The sequence below is a fragment of the Haliaeetus leucocephalus genome, unplaced genomic scaffold, assembly GCF_000737465.1.
Source record: "Haliaeetus leucocephalus isolate CR32 unplaced genomic scaffold, Haliaeetus_leucocephalus-4.0 Scaffold495, whole genome shotgun sequence".
Taxonomy (NCBI): domain Eukaryota; kingdom Metazoa; phylum Chordata; class Aves; order Accipitriformes; family Accipitridae; genus Haliaeetus; species Haliaeetus leucocephalus.
The window spans coordinates 2,642,884-2,664,265 of NW_010972931.1; the positions used below are offsets into that span (position 1 = coordinate 2,642,884).

General features: G+C 42.1%; 1 protein-coding gene across 1 annotated transcript; it reads left to right on the top strand.

Moving 5' to 3' along the window:
* Positions 1 to 241: 241 nt before the first annotated feature.
* Positions 242 to 20,105, top strand: LAMP1 (lysosomal-associated membrane protein 1). The gene is made up of 9 exons (XM_010575640.1): positions 242 to 331; positions 9,372 to 9,487; positions 10,850 to 11,063; positions 11,169 to 11,330; positions 15,001 to 15,218; positions 16,944 to 17,066; positions 18,026 to 18,095; positions 18,266 to 18,436; positions 19,093 to 20,105. Exons 1-9 carry the CDS (start codon positions 289 to 291, stop codon positions 19,230 to 19,232), a joined length of 1,257 nt encoding a protein of 418 aa, XP_010573942.1. The 5' UTR covers positions 242 to 288; the 3' UTR covers positions 19,233 to 20,105.
* The last annotated feature ends 1,277 nt before the right edge of the window (positions 20,106 to 21,382 follow it).

A 21,382-nucleotide genomic window follows, 5' to 3' on the forward strand; every position in this document is an offset into this window, starting at 1 on the left:
TAACTCCCCACCGAAGCCGTTTCCCGCCCTCGCCCACCTCCTCCCCTCACACACCGCCCCGCCCCTCCACCATTCCCCACAGACAACCCGCCCCGCCCCCTCCCCCTTTGCTCTCGCGAGAGCCTTCCCGCCGGGTGACGTCAGAGGCCCTATGACCGGCCGGGGCCGTCGCCACTCTCCCGAGCGGGGTGCGCTGCCGCCGCTGCCCCCCCCCCCCCCCCGCCGCCGCTCTCGCCCCTTCTCCGCTCTTACCCCGGTGCCGCTTCGCCTCGTCCCCTGCCCCCCGCCATGGCTGGCGCCCGGGGGCTGCTGGCGGCGGCCGCCCTGCTCGGTAAGGAGGGGAGGGGGGGGCGGGGCTGCCGCGGCCTGTGAGGCGCCCGGTGAGGCAGGCGGCTGGTCCTGTGGTGGGGTGTGTGGGGGGGTCTTCCCTCCCTGCACCGGGTAGGGGGTCTGAGCGTCTGCACGGGATCCAGGGAAGAAGCTGGGAATACGGCTTTGGCTCTCGGGAGGCGCGGAAAGGCGGGCAGCGCTGATGTCATGGCTAGAAACGGGGGGCTGTTTTCGCGCTGCCTCGCTTAACGGCTCTCACCCTGCCGTGTCGTGAGGGAAATCTGGCACGCCGCGGAGCAGAGAGGTGTTAGCGCGCCGGTGGGAAGGGTTCTTAGCGCAGCGAGGCAGTTCTGTGAGGAAGCGTGTGGTGCCTGTTTACTGATAACTACCTTGCTCTGGGTTTCTTGCCTTGAAAGCCACATCGCACGTCACTATCAAGTTTCTGAAGTGTGGTCTTCGCAGCGAAGGAAACCTCTTCAGCAGCTAGAGAAAATATTTCCTGAATAAAGCAGCAGTTGAGAACCGCTGTCTGCTGTCCTTTTGGAGATTATGACAGCCTTTGAAACTCTTGTAACTTTTCTTTGGTAGTAAATATCTTTATCATTGTTGACGGTACTTAGGTTTCACTGAGCTTGAAAGAAAGATGTCGCTCACAAGGGGCACTGAGCAGTTCAAGTATCCAGCTCTTGTGAGCCAGTCTAGCGAGCACTGTGACTTAGCGCTATCAGACTTGCTTTTTAGGATTGGCAACTTAAGTGGCATTGAACTGGTGTTATAGTGGGAGTTCTTTGGCTTGTTTAGTGGCTTGTTTAATATAATTATGGCTTAAATGAAGAATTGCTTTTGTTTGCCTTCTGATCAGCCTGCATGGTTTTTAGGTGGCACCACAGCTAATATTTTCTGGGAAGGTAGTAGTTTTCTCCTGCTTAATTACTACTTTCTGGCATGTCAAATCTGTTAGGTTTCTGCAGCTGAGGCAACAGACTAGTTTATTTTACTACAGAGTAACTATTTACTGTCAGTCGGGACTTTGTACCAGTGTCTAGTAGCTGGATGTTTCTACATAACTTTATCCTACAGTCTCAGGGGAAAACTTTGGTGGTGCAAGTAGAGACCCCCTCTTGGAGTACAGATCTTCTGCCAGAGTGTGGGGCTTGGGTGGTAGTGAGGGGGAAAGAATATGAGATAATGAGAAGATATGAGCTGAATTCTTTAGATGTTTTTAGCTCGTTTGCAGCCTTTGAGTCATCTGAGTGAACACTGATGAGGATAAGGTAATGATAACAGGAGGCTGAAGGATTAGCATGGGTGGGTCAGATGTGAAAGCTTGTTTGGCAGTGCCTTGACTTTGGGATAATAGAAATCTTTTTTTCCTCCAGAATACCTCACCACACCTCGCTTACTGTTTCGGTTTTCCATTGACATTGAGCAGCAAGCACTAAGCTGAATATTTCGTATGTCAGCATTAAGTATTTTGTGATGAATTTCCCCACTAATATCAAATGTGCATATGGAATGATTTAGGTACAGTGATAAATATAGAGAAAGGGGGCTATGGGAAATGAAGTACCTACCTCCCCTGAAACTTAGCTGCTGCATTTTGAAATATGGAGGAAGATGGTGCTTGTTCAGCACGATGGGTCAGTCGGGATGTGTGCCAAGCCCAACAGAGCTACTTCTGCTCATTGAGTCCTAGAGCACCTGTAGTTTTTTTCCTTACTGAAACACAAATGTATCAGAGAAAACATCTCTGAAAATCTAAGTTTAGAGTCAGACATGGATTCAGTATTAGTGAGTAAATAATGAAGCATATGAGATGTGGGGAAGGAAAAATGAGTTCGACGAGGTAATGTGATGCCATTTCAGGGTTATTGACGCATAATCCACGTGCTTCTATTGCACAACTCTAGTCCGAAGGGGAATTTCAAACCTTGCTACCAGTGTAGGGGTTGTTGAAAGAAATGTGGATAGTAAATTCTAGCCAGTGCATAATTTGGCTTTGTATTGTTTTCCTCAGTTTTGGCATTGCTAGCTGGATGGAACTGAGACCGTGTATAAATTAGTTTTCACAAAATATAACCGCTTTTATGTTGCGTGACTTTCGAAACACTGTTTTGCCAAGTGCTGCCCGTAATGTAGTGTTTGCTTGATAGCTTCTTTAAGTGTGTTGACACAGTCTCTAAGGATCTGAATTTGTGTGCTAGTCCCAAGCCTGTCATTGTGCGATAGGTTACTCAGCTTCGACTTAGGCAGGTTTTGTGACTTGTAAAGTAACTTCTCACTTGCTGAGTAAGAACGCTGCACACTCCCTAGCGCACTGCTTTTGAGGTATGCTCCCTAGGTTCCTATTCAGGCTGACTGAGAGGTTTCATTTTTGGTGTAATCTGCTTCTGGATTGTCCTGTAGTGAATAGGATGTTTTCTAATCAGTAGCAGACAATAAACAGAAGAATTACAGCGGAACCCTACTCAAAGAAAGATGGATATTTTATAGAGAAGTTAACTACTGTTTTCTCTGTTCGGCCTTTCTATGTCTTAATAACATTTCTAGCACTATGAAGGCATGCCTCACCTTTGCTTGTTGCAGCTTAACTGCAACAGTTTGTCTTTTCTCTCAAGTCAGACATGGTTATTTGGAAATTCCTTGAGAAAGCTTGGTGCCATAATGGATTTCTTGGTATTTATTCTCTTCAGCTTGGCACGAGACTTTTTTGGGTATGTGAGTGGCAGTAGTTACTTGCAGCTATTTCAAATCTTCCTTGCATTGTCTTAATTCTAAATTACATATTTTAAAATGTACTTTCTGTTTTGGTAAATCAGGCTTCCATGTTTTTTGTGCATCTGACTTCAAGATGGACTGGTGTCCCTTTCAATGTAAGGGTAACAGTTTCTTAACCTTCTCTGTCGCTTGACAGCACCACTGACTGTCAGTGCTACTTTTTCTGCTGTAATTCAAAGTGTGAGTGTTGGTAGCACCCTGGCAGTAGAGTAGAGTTTCAAATGCAGTTCAGCTCTGCGCGGTGGGCACTTGTCTAGCTGTTCCTTCTCCGGTGTTCAGGCTTGAGTGCAGTAGTCTGCACTTAATACATTTAGTTTTCTTGTATTAAACTTCAGTGGCTTCCAATGTGTTAACAAGGCAGGACTGAGTTTGTGTAATATGGGAATGCCAGTATGTCTTTACTCGGGGGTGAGATGTGCTCTCTTTTCGATAGGACTAGGAGAGTGATTTTACTCAGGCAGTTGGTTTATTATCTTTTTTCCAATATCCTCTCCTCTGGGGAGGCTTTCTCTTTAAATTGTCAACCCAGTGCACCTTCCTCCAACACGTTATTTGGGGCTGCCAGCTACCTTGAAGGATGTGTGCTAGTTGTGTGATATAATACAGCAGCACTGACCAGAGCAAGTGCAAAATGGACTTGTGTCATTGCTGAAAAGAGTCTAGCCATGGGAGTTCAGACCTCCCAGTGGACTCATGTAATCAGCTGCTGTAGCACTATCCCAAGACTTCCTTCCTCTAGATAGGAAACTGTAAAAAAGCTTCATGTGACTAAACTTGATGCAATTGTGCAATTCTCTGGCCAAATGGCAAGTGTACAGTTGCTAAATAGCCTTTCTTTTATAATGCTTTTGTACTGTTAAAAACTTTTTTATAAAGACAGAGGTTATTCATCTGCAAACTTGAATCAAGAAACAAAATGTTTACTGCCTTAATGGAAAACAACAATATCGAAAACATAATCTGAGATTGCATGAACTTGTGTCTGTTAGTTGGCAAGGATGCATCTTCTAGGGCTGTATCAGGAACTCAATGTAATCAGGTGCTGCACCTGCACAAGTGCAGCTGATTCTCTTCTCCCCTCAAGTACTGTCATCTGTCCTTGAAGTAAGCTCTGTTCCCCCTTTCTACCACTGTGTTTGTGTTCAAGTGTGTCCAACAGCAGTTGAAGTGAGTCCAGCCTTGTATTTTCTTGCTATGCTTTCCAGATAGCCAGTGTTCCATCTTCTGAGTCCGTGGGTGACAGATAAATGTAACTCATAATTTTGTGAAGCCCATCTTGTCTCACACGTAGTTCATACATCGAGTCTGTTAAGGGATTTTTCCTCCTTTCAGTTGTTCCCCAGAAATGTTAGGGTTAGTAAATAGTGTGATATTTCAAAAAATATATTATTTTTTAAGTTCTTGGTTTTTCTGTACTATCCCAAGGTAGTATAGATCCTGGATCCTAAGCAAGTGATCTTGATTCGGTCTTCTGAGAAAGGACTTGAACCAGGTGTCCCTCTGGGAGTGGTGCTTACCTTAGAAGACAAGTGATTAGAGGAGAGCATAACTCCTCAGGGATTTTTCCATTCTCTTCTCTGGCATAGATTTAGGAGTCTAAAGTGGTGACTAAGATCAACTTTGTTCACAAAATGGCACTGAGATGACAGGATCCTTCCAAACTGTCAGAATGAGTAAATTACTGGGCACTTCTGTTCACGTGTACAATAGAAAGAAAACCTTCTTTAAATAGGAACCAGCATTTCTTATCTCCTTGGATTAATGCCCCATAGGTAGCAGTGTTTGTTGTGTATACCCTGAGAACATCTGGGCAAAGGTGCCAGGCAACACAGCACTGCTGTAGCTTAGGTACAGAATGATTGTGTAGTGCTGGCATCAGTCAGCAAGCATCCCTTACCTGCAGAGTACTGCTGCACGGTAATTACAGGGTAGGCTGTAGCAGAGGAGAGTCTTTGTGTACGGCCAGGCTGTGGGTGTGATGCTCTGAACCACTGTCATGGCACTCGTGGGGAGCTTCAGCCATGGTTTTCCTCCTTAATGCCATAGTCACTCAATGTAACTGCGAACAGTCCCATCCACTAGACATTTGTATCGCTTAAACAACTGATGGTGTGGAATGTGTGCCCAGGTGGATTTGGATGGCTTGCTGTCCTTTCTTCCAAGAGGGAAGAAGAAAAATAGTGAAGAGGTTTTTACTTATGCAGGAAACATGACTATAGTAACAAACCCCAAATTATTTAAAAGTAGCTTTTGTGTTTGAGATCCTTATTGTCGATGTTCCATGTTTCTAATTGGAGACAAAGTAAATCATTAACTATAGTAACAGAAGTCCTCTTTGCAGGCAGACAGTGTAAACAATTGCCATTAACATATGCTCGCTCTTTTAGAGCACAACAGCCATTCATCTTTCTCCCTTAGTAGGTTTCTGTTATATGGGAGAGTAATCCAAGGGTAGCTGTGCTTGGCTAACAGGATTTCAATTATAAAAAGGTTGAAACCTGAAAGTCTCTTTGCGTGGTCAAGGGATGGGGAATCCTGCCATTCTAAGAGCCATGTTCAAAAGGGCTCAGATTTAGATTGTTCAAATGTGCTATATTGTTTTGTTAGCTTTGTAGTTTTCAGTTTAAAACAAACTTACATTTTTGAGGTAGATTTCTCGAAGAAGAATTGTTACATAACCAAGAAAGTCTTAGTTTTGTTTGACTTGTTTATTGCATCTCAGTGTGTTAATATACTCTGCTTGGTTTTTTGATGTAGGTATGTTAGATAAGCAAGGATGCTGGATTTAATTCAAGTAACATAACTAGCTGTTGCTTCAGCAGTTTTACCTTCAATCTCTTCTTGCGTGAGACTATAATTTCAGAAATGGGGTATAAAGGGGGAGATTATTTTATGATTTTCAATTGAAAGTATGTAGCTAGAATAAATATATAAGCAGCCCTTTTTCAGAACCTATTGGAATACAAAGGAAGCATCTGAACTAAGTGAATTTTACTTCTTTTAGTACATTTTTGATGATTCCTCTACTAGATATCCATAACATAACATTTCCGGCCAAGTGAATAATGAACTTCACAAGACATACTTTTTGCTATTGAAAAGTCTAGGAGCTGTTCAGCTGTGCGTAAATCTGAGGTACTGCACTTGCTCTACCACACATAGTTGTCAAACAGGGTGCTGCAGTTTAAGAAGAGCATTTAAAGTCTGAAGTTAAGAAGCTGGAGGTTTTATCAGTTTATGTTAAACAGCAAAGAACAATATTGTTATGAGAAGTACAAGCAATATTCTCAACTTGTAGATATGCCATGATAAAATTGAGCAATGCTTTATGTAACTTAATTAGAAATATTCCCAGGATGGATTGATTCAACATCAGTTTGCTTTTCTGTGTTCTTGACATTTTAACTGTAGGCTCTTACTGTTTGTGGGCTGGTGATGATTCATGCATTAATCACTAGTCGACTCTGAAACTGCCTTCACAAACTCAACAGCTGCTTTCCTGCAAAACCCAGTGAGCTGTTCCTCTGCTTTAAACTGGCTGGAGTGAAGAGTAGGCAGAACAAACTTTCCTTCAGTGTCTTGATCTGTTCTTCAGTGGTTTTTTGCTAATTTTTCTTTGCTCTTATGTCCCTTATGTTTGTTTGGTTTCATCCACATTCCTCCAAGACTATGGGAGCAGATGGTGCTGCAGCACAGTGGTCTCTCTGATCGCCATCCTTGTGCATGCCGGCTAACTCGCAGTGGAACAGCCCACTTGCCACTTCATCGTGGACAGCTCAGTGTCTTGTGCTGGATGCGTCTATCACTGACACTGCAAATCCAGCAGCTGCTGAACGTTTCGTAAGAAGGAATGGGGCTTTATAGCCTTTGTTCCACAGTAACGAAATCGGGATTCATATCATGGTGTGAACTTAACTTTGCAAAAATCTAGTACTTATGCAGGTGGTATTTTTTACTGTTTGTTCACACCCCTTGTTCTCTGTTACTTAAACTTGCTGAGGGTGATTTGTCAGCTCTTCATTCCCAGAATCTGTCTTCCATTTGGTGCTTTCTGGTACCTCTGCATTGTCTTTTGTTGTTCTCTGAATCATCTATAATGGGCAGGTCTGTCACATTTTCCTTTAGGTCAGCAACATTTTTCTTAATTGTTTTTCAGTGTTTTCTTTCCCCTGCGTTTCTTTTTAAAACTGATTTTTTTTTTCCCTTCTTTTGTTCTTTTACTGCCTATTACTTGTTTATTTTAAGCTCTAAAATTGCCAAGATTTTTAATAGCTATCAAACAAGGGAGTCGGCATGCACGCTGAAGGTTTTCATTCTAGCACGTTTTCCATTTGTGGTGTTAGTTCAAGTAGCCATGGACTCGTTCCCTGCCTCTGCGCTGTTTTCTATGCTGTGCTAGAAATCCACAAGAAAGTGTAAGCAGTTCTCTTTTTGCTCTTGAGAAAACAAGTGCTTGGGTAAAACATAAACAAGTTCCAGATGTAAGTTCGAATTGAAGGGAACTGTGCGAATTGAAACTTCCATGCGGAGGAGCATCGACTGTTGCTGGTACTGCTCTGAACTGCAATAAATAACATTTTCTTTGTGAATATGTGTTCCTTAATGGACATTGAGCTGGACATAAATGCAAAGGTAGGACAGTTTTGCTTTGAAATACCAGTTTTCTACACTATCCATTCATAAGCAATTTCTTTCTTCTGTCTATCACTGATTTCAAGTCCAGATTTTTTAAACAACAGGGTAAAGTGTATGAATTACAGCTTAAGTTTTGGCCCACTTTGGTGCTGGGGGAGGGTATATTATTGCTAAAGGGAAGGCGACAAGGGAAAAGGCTTGCTGAGTACCAGAGGAATTGTTTCCAATGTGTTCCTACAACTGAAGGGCCTTCTACCAAAGTCCAGCTGACAGAAGTCCAATTTTTCCTAATAATTGTCTTAATACAATTGTACGCACCATAGTTTTGTAGTGAAAAGCTTTAAAATTGGGATTTTCTTTTTGGAAACTTCTTGAGGAGGGAAGCTAGCTAATGGGTAATCCCTCAGCTGGATCTTTTTGCTGTATCAGCAGTTGAATGGATTAGCATGTTTGACTCTTGAAAGCTTATTTGCTTGAGATAGTGCTTTATGTCTTGCAGCTGCTTTTTTATCAGGTTTTCTGCAAGACTGAAGTTGTTGCAAATGCAAGCTGATAAAGTGTCAGCATGAAAATGGTGCAGGTTTTTTGCAGCAAAGTTTGTTTCGGATGTGTGTGGGGCGACAAATGGAGAATCAGAAAAATAAAATAAAATACAATAACGAACTCGGAACACCTTGGTATGATTTCAGATACAGGAGCACTATCAGTTAGCCCTCGCAAATGACATATGAGATGACCAGCTTTCCGTCTGTATCCAGCCTGCCACAACACATGCCCTAGGTGAAGCTTCCATTGGCAGTGGACGCTGGCCTAAGTCCGTGCCGCTGTCAGAAGGGATGATCCTGTGTTCCTCTGGGCCCGTGTTCTTACCTGGTTAAGTCACTACTGGTGTGGTCAGTTGTGCCAGTGTTCTGAGCGCCGGGGCTGGAGGGGAGTGAGTCGGGGGAGAAGCTGTGCTTTTGTCAGCAGCTCGGTCTGAGGTTAAACCAGTCAGGAAGACATAACCTCTGTCTGTGTCAAGGTCTTGGCCCCCATCCTCCTCTCAAGTGCGGACAGCCCGATGACATTAAAGAGAATTTCTTCTGGCAAGGGTGGCACGCTCCATCACACTATTTTTGGCAGTCCCTCCAAAACATCTGCAGTCAATCCAAGCTTTCTAAATGCTGCATTCAGTGCATGTACAGCTGAGTGTCCTGGTACAGCGGGAATGAAGGCTGCTTGGTGTGCTGCGGGGGGAAGGCTGTGCACTACAGGCACACGGGATCAAATATGCTAAGTCAGTTCTGGCGGAAGCTTGCAAAACAGTTGCTGTGTAGGGTGAACACTGAGTAGCTGCCTTGAACAGTGTGACTGGTGTTTGTTGCAAGTTTTTCTTACCCTCTGAGGACCCAGCATGTCAACAGTTTCAGTTTGGGTGGCTCTGTCTTTTTATAAATGGGGCGTTAAATTTGTCCTCTTGTGCATCAGTGATGCTGAAGCTAGTACAGAGACCGTTAATGCCCAAGTTTCCAAACTCAACTGCTGTTTAGGATGTACTCCTAAAATGCATGGTTGTATGTATTTGTCTCTTTGGGATCAAAAATAAAAACTTACATGACACCATGTTAACCATTTGTCATTCTTAACAGGCTTTTTACAGGCTTCCTCTTCATTTGAGGTGAAAGATTCAAGTGGTAAGGTCTGCATAATTGCTGATCTGACAGTAGCCTTCTCAGTGGAATACAAAAGCAATGGGCAAAAAGAGGTAAGGGGAGTATCTCACTGCTTGTCTCTAACTTGTGTTTATAAAATGTGTGGTACTTCTGCATGTGCACAGTATTTAAACTTTGAACAAATACTTAAGCATGAAAAACTGCTTCAGCAAAGATTTCCCCCCTTCCAGTCATGTTGCATCAACTTTTCTTTATTACAGATCCTTCTTCTAATTAAGCATGGTTAAGGCTGCCTGAAACCACCACAAACAACACGTGTGTGAGATTACTTTTGTGACTGAAATTCCACACCAGCCCTATTGGTAGCTAAAGTGGCTTTCATTGGAACCATAAAGGCAAAAATGCTATCATTTGTCTTTTGGTGAACTTGGTCGTACTTTAAATGGACTAAATCTGAACTGAAATGTCCATTGGCATGTAGCTTTTAAACTTCCCTAAAATCTCTGATCATCTTGCTAAGCGAATCTCTAGCTTCCAATGTATGCACAGACTAGTGCAGTGCATAAAAGTTGTTCCATATTAACAGCAAAAGCCTGTTAATGGAAAGTTAAGAATTTTTATTCACAAATAATCTGCTTTTCAGTTTACTTTTTTGGTACCTTTACTACTGAACAGGAATTGTGGGTTATTTGTAATCTCATTGCAGTTGCATATTTTGAGGCACTCTTGTTGATTTATTTTTTTTTTCCTAGCCATCAGTGTAATGTGAGATTAAAAAAAAAATCCTACTACTTTGCCAGTGGTGCACTTGCTATGTGTGGTTTGAGCTGAGAGTTATATTGCTTAGTCCACTTTTTCAGTGGTGCTGATGGTTTGAAATCCTGCTGATACTGATATGGAAGTTTGCACTCAGAGGTGACTGCTTTCATAACATGCTTTTGGCTGTTCCTTCTTGTAAGCAGTAAGCTCAAAACTTTCCAGTAAATATTGTATTGGTCTTCAGGTACCACATTACTTCTCAATATGTAATAAACTCAAAGTATTATAGCCAAACTATGTAGGCTGTACCATTTGCTTTTGCTCTTGCTCAATTGTATTACAAGAAGCAAAGCTTAAATTCTCCCATTTTCACATATGCAGAGTTTGCCAAATTTGATTCACCTAGTACAGAAGTACCTGCAAATTCATAGTGCTACTTTAGGGAGGGAGAAGAAGTCTTAAGAGGTGCTGTAAATATGTACTGTTTCGTCCTCCAATTTCAGAGAGCAATATTCTTAGAAATGTGAGTGCCAGTAACATGCTACTTGCTATATACAGGTATATAAGTAGACATCTTATAGCACATATGAATGTCAGCTGTATGCTTTATAACAGTTTCATAGGATATTTAAAAAGCAATAAGGAAAAGCTGTTCTGTCATCCCATTTACATGTGTTTTGTTTTCTGCCCTACAGTTTGCACACTTTTTCCTTCCACAAAATGCTACAGTAGAGTCACAGAGCTCATGTGGTGATGGTAACAAATCTCATCCAATTCTGGTATTGGGTTTTGGAGCGGGACATTCATTAAGCCTGAATTTCTCAGAACATGCAGACGACTACCAAGTCGAAGAGCTAGTTTTCCACTACAATCTGTCAGATGCAACTTTATTCCATAATTCAACTGCAGGTAAAATGAAAACTTCCTGTTCTCATTGTGTAACCCTTCCAGATATAATACTGATTTGTTTCTGTAAATACTGTTACATACTAATGCAATGTAATCTTTTTACAGGAGAAGTGAAGAAAGTATCACATAGAACTACTATTCAGGCACACATGGGCACAAAATACAGATGCATGAATGCCAAGCACATCAATATGAAGAGTGTGAACGTTACTTTTAGCAACGTTACTTTGGAAGCCTATCTCACAAATGGCACTTTCAGTACGAACAGTAGGTATCTTGTAGCAGAAAATGTACTTGGTGAGCTAGTGTTTCCAATAACAGATTATTTTGTTTTACGTCCTGACTAATCATATTTAGGCAGGTACAAACTGGATCTGAAGCTCTGATAGCAGCATCTTGTGACATGAATGGACCTGCTTCAGGTTTCCTCTGTAGGGGTGTCAGCATCCATGAGCAGAAGATAGTGCACTGTGTTCCTGTAGGTTTTGTACAGGTATTAGGGAACATTCCTTCTGTTTATGAGTATATATTGGTGTAAACACGTCAGCTGGGCATAGGGCCAGAATCCTAGTTTAAGAAGTATCTGATAACTTCCAAGTATTATGCCTCTACCAAAGTAATCTGAAGTAGTTACTGTGTGCTCTGGGGAAAATTAGTGATATAACGGCAGACAATAGAGAACTGGTCTGTAGGGAGCAGATATGTACATCTTCTTACAGGAGGCTTTATGTAAGCTGTAACAGTGATGTTCTTTCTCTGTCAGGCTCAATCACAAAGCGACTTCTTGTCCGAATTGCTTGTATTGAAAAGCATTTCAGAATTTCACTGCTATAATTATTAGAAGACAAACTACTTCATGGTGTCCTTTGCTTTTGTGGCAACACTCTTCAAATGAAGAGCCATGTAAACTGATCACCCATGCTATCTTAAGGAGTGATAAGTCTTTTCCTTGCTTTTGGGGCAAGTAAGAAGTCTTCATCTTCTTTGGGAAATGTAGAACTTTTCTTACGCTGTCAATCCCATTTATGCACCTGTTAGGTTGAAATGAATCTTAAAAACAAGGGTAGTCAGTGCTGGCATGGGATGGATTCACCAGGTGCCTTCTACATGAGTATCTCTACCTTGTCCCTTATCGCTGAAAAATACCTTGACTGATGAATGATAATACTGGCATTGACTTCTTTTACAGCTGCCTTGCGTGACTGGCTCAGATTTCAGTGTGTCATGTGAGGCAGAGGTGTGATGAGTCTTGATCAGCCTTTTCAATGAACTCGTTTGCAGCAAAGATGTGGACCTACGTTTGTAATTTAAAAGAAAAAAATAATAATCTGATTTCTATTACTCCAGTTTTCAGAACTATCTCATTTTTTAAATATGATATCTTGATGCAGTTATCATACCGGATAAGTATGATAAGTGATCAGTTATCAGCAGGCATGAACATAAGCCATGATGTTGGGAAAACCTGGTTTTTAACTTCTACAAAACTTCAATAAAATCTTCCTACTGTGTAGTACTTTTCCTTTTAAGACCACCTATTATTTGTTCTTACATAGTTCTTTGGTTAAAAAAATTCAATATTGCATTATTTCTGGAGGGTGTTCCTTATGTAACACAAGTTTGTCAGCATTTGCTTTATTTGCTATTCCTATACTTCCTTCTTTTCTTTTTTAGATTAATATAAATGCTTTAATTTGCCATGATCACTTCCACAAAGTTGCTTTTCTCCATCCTGTGGTATCACAGTCTTGATGAAACTATTGATCCTCAGAAAAAAACAAGTGATTTCGTATGGTCCTGGGATAGACACTGGTCTGAGTTCAAGCTTTTTGTTTTCTGGTTTTTGGGGTTTTTTGTTTCTACATTCCTGTTATCTATACTGCCATTTGCAGTTTTTTCTTTAAATTATCATCATCCCTAAGTTTTTATTACTGTCTTGGGTCTGCACCTAGATTTTTTTTTTCCTACTGCACAATGAGCAATTTCCTTGCTTTGTTTTGTTTTTTTTATTCAGACGGTTAAAGAATTCTCACTTTGTCCTTTTTTTTTTTTAATCTTTTTGACCCTGAAATCACATTGTTCTTTCCAGATCAGTTCCTTCTTTCCATTCTTGCAGGCTTGAGATGTCCCCTGTCCTTTTGGCAGTTAGTTATTGATAAAACTTTAGATCTGAAATTCTCCTTTAACTTTTTTCCCTGCAGCTCTTTCCTTAGAGGGTATTTCTGCTGGTAATCTGGGCAAGGCTCACTGAAGGGAAGAAGAGTCAGCGTTCAGTGCATCGGTGTATAACTAGTGATGGTAACTTCTGTCAGTGTACCTAGAAGTTAGTGAATGAGGTTATGGTAGTGATTATCTGCAGCTCTGAAGAAAAGGAGGCTTTCATTTTATCTGTTTTGGTAGTTTTGTCAGCTGCTTTCCTGTAACTGTCAGAAAAAGATGTAAGAATTTGTCTCATCTTCAGATCTGTCTTGAAGAGTTACTAGATGCTATGCTGTAAATCGGTTCAGTAAAAATACTGTGTCAAGACTCCACCTAGGACAAGCTTCCACTTGAAGTGATTTGGTTGTTTCCATCTCTGCCAACTTGAGTAAGAGGCTGTATGTGTTGAGGTCTTGCAGATGAGGGAAATTCTCCACTGAAGTACCAAGTAAAGGTGCTGTTTGGTTTATTTGTTAGGAAATGATCACATCTGGGGACCTGATCAGTATTAGCCTACAAAAGATAGGGTTACTCCTCTATTCATCCACCTTCCCTTTCCTCTTTGACTTTCCAGAAATGGAGTAGAAATAGGAAAGCGTGCATGTTGGAGTCTCTGTGACTTCAGAAGGTGTGATTAGAGTTCCTCTTTCTGAGCCATAATGGAAAGTTAAGTTGCTATTTAAGTTCAGAGGCTATTTACTAGATACCTAGTACTTGCAAGATATGTATGGATCACATTTTAGAAGTAGGCCCTCTGAGTCAGAATTGGCTGCTGTTGCAGTTGCTGTCATCCTTATAACATTGCAAGCTGTTATCCCTGACGTGGAGATGACCTTGGCTTGGAACATGGAAGCCTCTACTACAGTAATGTCTTTGCTATGACCTTTGGTTTTGGCTTAGATGTTCAAGGCAGGAACCTTCTTGGCTCCCAGATCAAGTTAAGATCTTGCTGCCATGTGTTTCTTAGTACTCTGGCAAATAAATCGGTGTCGCTGCTCTGTCTCCTTTTGCCTTGGAAGTTGCTGCTGAACTGGATGAAAAGAGAAGGCAGTCTTGCACATCTTCACTCAGCCTTGTACCCCGGTGGTGGGTGGCTACTAATGCAGGACTCTGATGGGAGGATGGACTTGAGAGTATATAGCAGAACATTTGCCATCAGAAGCAGTGTCTTAGAATCCCTTTGTTAAGAAGAGCCACAGCACTGCTACGAGGACACGAGAGGTCCAGTAGTATTTTAATGTTACTGTGGCATGGGGTCCTCACAACCTGGTGGTGTAACTGAGGGAGGGAGGGGAAGGAGGGCAACACATCTCCTGGGAGGCCACTTTTAACAGTGGGTGGGAGAACTGTTCCTCTGCTTCTAGCACACGAGCGCCTGGAGTGTCTGAGGGGCAGTCATCTCAGTGTTGCTGGCTCTGTCAACATAGCAGTATCTTATTTATTTATCCTGACTTGATGGCAAAGTGAAATGACAGACATGAATGAAAGCAGATGCGGTCACTGTGAACTTCTGTAAATAACAGCAGAGGTGTCATTTTCACATGCCAGGCTTTAAAAGTGTCTCAAACTTTGCAACAAGAGTTTAGGTAATGCTTTACTGTTGCGTTTCTGGGCTTTTATTATCTTCTATTAGGAAAAGCTACTTGAAATTGTGTCCTCCTTTCCCTCGAGGATTAAAAAGGTAGCTCATCCCACAGCTTCATTTTGTTTGGTAATGACTGTTTTCCTTTCTCCCCAGAAACAGAATGTGCTGAAGATATGGTATCTACTACTGCTATAGTGCCTACAACTCCTAAACAGACTACTAGCCAGGTTCCAACAACTAGCCCAGCACCAACTGCATCCCCCCCAAATCCTGCAGTTGGTAAATACAATGTGACTGGTCCAAATGGAACCTGTGTACTTGCCTACATGGGGTTACAGCTTAATATCACCTATCAAAAAAAAGATCAAAAGGTACATTTTTTTCTTTTTTCAAAGCCTTCAGATTCCTTCTTTGGGGAAGACTTGGTAAATTATTATAGGCTAACTTGTTTCTTTAAAAATCCTAGTTCTTTGTAGTGTTCATCCATGATTGTCCTCTTATTTGCATTGCTTAACTTGGACTAGACTAGTGATGATTCAAACACTTCTCTTCTACTGAAAGTGGTCATTAAAGATTTTTCCATTCAGTAAGAGTACTAAACTTGTCTGTCAAATCCAGTAAGTGTATACAGTCATTCCACAGAAGCAGTAAAAATTATCAAGATATGGGTAGGGAGAATCCTATTATCAAAGATGCTGTCTAAACAAGATTTTTAAACTGTTAAATAAAATGCAGGAATTTGGCTTGAGGCACCTGAATGAAAACGGTGAATGACTATTAGAAGGGAAAATTATTACTACTGTAAAACTGGATCGGCTTGTGACTTAGCTATCTTCCAGCCAGCACCGAAGAGGCTTGGGTTTGACTTTAATGCTTAAGAGCTACTTAATGGCTGATTTTTACATAAACCATGTAGCATTTTTGTGGTTAGATCTTAGCCCTGGCACAGGTTCTTTCCCTCCATTGTTGATGTAAAGCCAAGCTCGCCAACCCCATGGACAAACCCATTACCCGCTAACTGGTCAGGCAAAGCTATGAGTAATCCCAAAGGGACTGCTGAAGGCCCTCAATAGGAAACAATGACCAAGAGTCAGCAAACCTTTATGTTCAGTAAAGCTTTGTTGTATGGACCTTTGATCACAAGCTGCTTCTTCCTGTCCTGTGGCTTAATCTGAGCTAAGCAGGACAAGTGCAGGCAAACAAACTGCACAAAAGCAGCCATAATTTAAGTTGGATCTCAGTGATAAAGGACCTGGTGTGCAGAGGGTGGTATCCGTATAGGATTTACCTGCTTAATGCTGTATGTGGTGGTGCAAAGGAATCTATTGCATTTATTGATGATGGTTACTGAGAGGTAACATCGTGAGCACTGATAGCTGGTGTGTGGCTGTACAGAAGCTGGTTATGATGGCAACTGTGTTTTAGCCACCTTAAATGTGTGAAGTTCCCTAAGCTTCCTGCTGTAGCATGGCATTCTAGCTCTACTGTAACAGCTGATTTCTAGTGTAATGACCAGTGAGGAGGTGGCAGATAGGTTTTCCAAAGTCATATGAGGATCAGCTAAGAGCTATTGAAAGGTTTCTATCGGATTGTTTAGCAAGTGCATTTAACCCACAGCCTTCTGCAGATACAGGATGGTATAATCGTGTACCATGGGCAAAGCTAGAGCATTTCGAACTGAAGTGACTTGCAAGATGATCATGCTTACGGGTGGTTCCCTTGATTGCTTCTCCATTGTGTCAAAGCAGTTTTTTATAGCTTGTTGCCTCTGTGTAGTGGTGGTTACTGTTTTTCCTTATGCTGCTAGGACCAAAGAAGTTTAGTGGGGAGAAAGCAGCAGGTTATTGGCAGCAGCCAGTCAGGGCTGCAGAAAGCTTCTAGGTGTGCAAAGGTGTCTTTTGTTCTCTGTGCCAGCTGGTAACTCAGGTGCAGCTTACACCAGCCTGCGACTTGCGCATGTATCTGCCCAGTTGCCTGTAACGTGTGGGCAAATACAGCACTGTATGCATGTGAGTACAAGCAAGCTAGAAGTCGACTGAATGTATGGTGACGTGTTAGTCTCTTCAAATGTCATAATTGATTCTCTTCTCTCATAGATGGGATTGGATTTGCTGAATTTCATACCACAGAATACCACTTCTTCTGGGAGATGCGACAATACATCTGCCTTCTTGAATTTGACTTTTGAGAAAACAAGGGTTATCTTCCACTTTGTATTGGTAAGAATCTCTAGACAAAGCATGTAGGGTCTGCAGGACTTTTCATGTGGGAAAACTAATTGGGGCAAGTACAAGAGAAAAACGATGCAACTATAGGAAGGGGAGTAAATAATTCCTTCGGTTTTAATTCTAGGATTTAGAGGGTTTAATACTTGGTAACTTGTGAGGAAAGAATACATACATGTATATATGCACACAGACATATGTCTACACAGAAATCCATTTTGTTTAGAATGGGAATTTCTTTTAAGATTGTATTGCCTACTCTAAAGCTTCTTGCCCAAACTGAGAACAGCCTGTGACAAGTCGGCACCTCATCTAGTTGTGCAAGTCCGGAACTGGATTGAAGTCCTCATTAATATTCTGTGTACAGCCCAAAAGCCATGTGTGCTTGTCTTATGGTCTCCTACGATGGTTGGGAATCATGTTTCCCACAGCCCTGCCCCAGTGCTGTATGAGAGCTGTGTACCCTTGAGGACTGAATCCACTGTGTTTGTCAGAGAGCTTCATGCTCCTTTTAGTACTCATGGGATTGATCAAATGCGATCACCTTGACCTGTTGCTATTAAATGACTCCTCACATCTGTGGGGTACCAAGCTGCTTTAAAGCTGTATCTGTAGTACAGGTGAGATCCTTGCACTAGCCTGGTTACACTACGGGTGGGACTATGCCCATAGTGTGGAAGTCAAGGCAGCAGTCTGAGGGGTGACAGTCCCCCTTTCTCTGCCCCCCTTCCTTCCCCCAGAGAAATCCTCCCCAAGGTGCATACCTGCTGTAGCTTTTCTCTCCTAAAGTGCAACTAAGCTCGTCCTTTGGATGCTAATTCCAATTGTGGACTATCCTTTGAAAACCTTTCTCAAAATACATGCAGAATTGAACCTGAATGTTAACAGCTTATGTTGTATATCGTTAGCTTAAATGACAACTACTGGTTTGTTTTGTTTTCTTTTTTTAAAAGAATGCAAGTACTGAAAAATACTTCTTGCAAGGTGTGAATGTAAGCATGACTCTGCCTTCTGAAGCAAAAGGTAGGGACTTCTAAGAAGTATACTTCCAGTGACTACTTCTATAAATATTAAGGGTTGCCTGCATTAAACAACATGTTGGAAATGTTGGGGATGAATGTATCAAATTTAACCCCTATGAGCTTACAGCTCCTGCTCTTCAGGATTCTGTAATAAGACTTTCTATTACATAGATCCAAAGTTTGAAGCGTGGAACTACAGCATGAGTGAGCTGAGAGCTACAGTAGGGAACTCCTACAAGTGCAGTGCTGAGGAGAATCTCCAGGTCACGGACAAAGCCCTTGTCAATTTATTTAATGTTCAGATCCAGGTTTTCAAGATTGATGGAGACAAATTTGGGGCAGGTAAGAGGTTTATATTTTGGGGGAGAACCTAAGATTCATGAAGTACACTTTGATATAGACATAATATTCTGTAGTCAAACACCAGCTTGTGGGTGCTATGCTTAGTCTCTGCGTGCCCTATACAGATGTTGGGGGGGCCAATAAGGTGTCTGAGTTGAGGCTAGTGTGAGAAGTATGTAAAAAGCTTTGAAATAATTAGGACTTGTTCCTTGTGGTTCAGAGAAGAGTTAAGGAAGAACGTTAACTTCCCCCCCTAACTGTATGGAGACAGTTGTATGAAAGGGGCAAAGTTCTGGGAAGTTCCTGAGTCTTGTAGTTAATGCTGTCCTTTGTGACTGTGGTTAAAGCAAAATGGCTAGAGGAGGAGTCGCATGGATGTATTTGTGATGGCTAAGCTCGTGCATAACAGTAACAGCTCTTGAGAAGGAAACAATTATTATAAATCTCCCTATTGTGCATACAACTAGTACTAGAAAGACTTCATCCTGAATGGTCACAGTTAGTAGACTTGGCTTCCTTTTGGTTCTTGGCAAGCTAAGCTAGAAGTTAACTTGAGCCAGTTTTATCTGTGTGCTGAGAGCGGAAGCTTGAAGTTCTGGATATAGCCATCTGTTGGTGCGCTAGTGCCTAACATGGATCTCTTTCTCTCTCTTCAGTGGAAGAATGTCAACTGGATGAAAATAACATGCTGATTCCTATAATAGTTGGTGCAGCCCTTGCTGGTCTTGTTCTAATTGTTTTGATTGCTTACTTGATTGGCAGAAAGAGGAGCCATGCTGGATATCAAACAATTTAATGACTTGCACTAAAATTCAGTGTAGATGAAAAGCAATTGCAAGAGCCTGGGAAAAAAACCCCACACATTTCCCCTGAGCTAAGATTGATATTGTAAGGGAACACCTTTTCTTGCAAATTGCTGCTTCTTTAAAGTCTGCTTTATTAAATGTGAAATCATCTTGCAGCATTTAACTATGCACAAAACTTCTGAAAATTCTGGTGTTTAATTTTGCTAACTAGTTTAAATATTTACCCACTTAGAAACAAGCTAAAAGTTTTTTAAGGGTGCTTTTTTGGAATTGGCATAAGGTCATGCCAGTTAAAGATTCCAGAGAGGGATGTTGCTAATTCACACTGACTCAGTTTCAGAACTCTTAACAAAGGGAAAAGGTTCACTCTTCGTACTGCTGCCATCCAGTGATGATGATAATTATACTGATGATGCATTTAAAAAAATTTAGTAACAACTGACAAAATTGAAATTTAAAATCTAAACTCCACCTTGTCTCTTAGGTGTGTATTTTTTACTAAGCTTTAAACTCAATGCCTGGCATATGCAGGGTGTGAAAGATGCAATACTCAAACCTTACAGGAACTCTTTATGATTGGACAACTCCCCTGTTTGATATTTTTGATGCTATGCCAGCTTGTTAGGAGCTGGTACTTTTTTAAAATGGGTGTTATTTTTATTTACGTTTTTTTGTAAAGTGATTTCAGTCTATTCTGTTGGAAAGTCCAGAGAGATCCTGTTACTGCACATGTGTACAATATAGATCTCAATCTGCTGATTCTCTTGCTTTAAACTTGGCTGGGGGGTTGTACACTTTAAGGATCAGTTCTTATGTATGCATTGCCTGTAACAATGCTAATAAAGACACTTTTTTTCTGTATATCTTAGTGTTGCTGATCATTCTTAAAAACATTTGACAGTTTGGTAAGTGCTAAAGTCTTGGTTTGGCTCTACTTGGGAAGCTTTAAACAATCCTTCGCGTGGGGTTTTGTTAAACAAGTGCATATTTGTTTTCTCTGGGGCACAAAGGTGAGGCTTAACTGTGTATGCATCTTCAGAACAGTCATAGAATCATTTAGGTTGGAAAAGACCTTCAAGATCATGAAGTCCAACCATTAACCATGCCCACTAAACCATGTCCTGAAGCACCCTGTCCACTCGCTTTTTGAATATCTCCAGGGATGGTGACTCAACCACTTCCCTGGGCAGCATATTCCAATGTTTGACAACCTTCTCAGTAAAAAAATTTTTCCTAATATCTAACCTAAATCTCCCTTGCCTCAACTTGAGGCCATTTCCTCTTGTCCTATCTCCAGCCACCTGACTACAACCCCCCTTCAGGTAGTTGTAGAGAGTGATAAGGTCTCCCCTCAGCCTCCTCTTTTCTAGACTAAACAGCCCCAGTTCCCTCAGCTGCTCCTCATAGGACTTGTGCTCCAGGCCCCTCACCAGCTTGGTTGCCCTCCTCTGAACATGCTCCAGCACCTCCATGTCTTTCCTGTAGTGAGGGGCCCAAAACTGAACACAGGGCTCGAGGTGCGGCCTCACCAGTGCTGAGTACAGGGGAACAATCACCTGCCTGCTGGGACTGGCCACACTATTTCTGATACAGGCCAGGATGCCATTGGCCTTCTTGGCCACCTGGGCACACTGCTGGCTCATATTCAGCTGGCTGTCAACCAGCACCCCCAGGTCTTTCTCTGCCTGGCAGCTTTCCAGCCACTCTTCCCCAAGCCTGTAGCGCTGCGTGGGGTTGCTGTGACCGAAGTGCAGGACCTGGCACTTGGCCTTGTTGAACTTCATATGATTGGCCTCAGCCCATCGATCCAGCCTGTCCAGATCTCTCTGTAGAGCCTCCCTACCCTCAAGCAGACCGACCCTGCCTCCCAACTTGGTGTCGTCTGCGAACCTGCTGAGGGTGCACTCAATCCCCTCATCCAAATCATCGATAAAGATATTAAACAGAACAGGGCCCAACACCGAGACCTGGGGAACACCACTTGTGACCCGCCGCCAACTGGATTTCACCCCATTCATCACAACCCTCTGGGCTTGGCCATCCAGCCAGTTTTTCATCAGCGAAGAGCACACTTGTCCAAGCCACAAGACACCAGCTTCTCAAGGAGTATATCATGAGAGGCAGTGTTAAAGGCCTTGCT

Excerpts from the sequence above, each read along its gene's own strand:
- LAMP1 (XM_010575640.1), top strand. The coding sequence starts at position 289 with ATGGCTGGCGCCCGGGGGCTGCTGGCGGCGGCCGCCCTGCTCG. Across the intron at positions 17,067-18,025 it reads TTATCTTCCACTTTGTATTG|AATGCAAGTACTGAAAAATA; the intron begins GTAAGAATCTCT and ends TTTTTTTAAAAG. Across the intron at positions 18,096-18,265 it reads TCTGCCTTCTGAAGCAAAAG|ATCCAAAGTTTGAAGCGTGG; the intron begins GTAGGGACTTCT and ends TCTATTACATAG.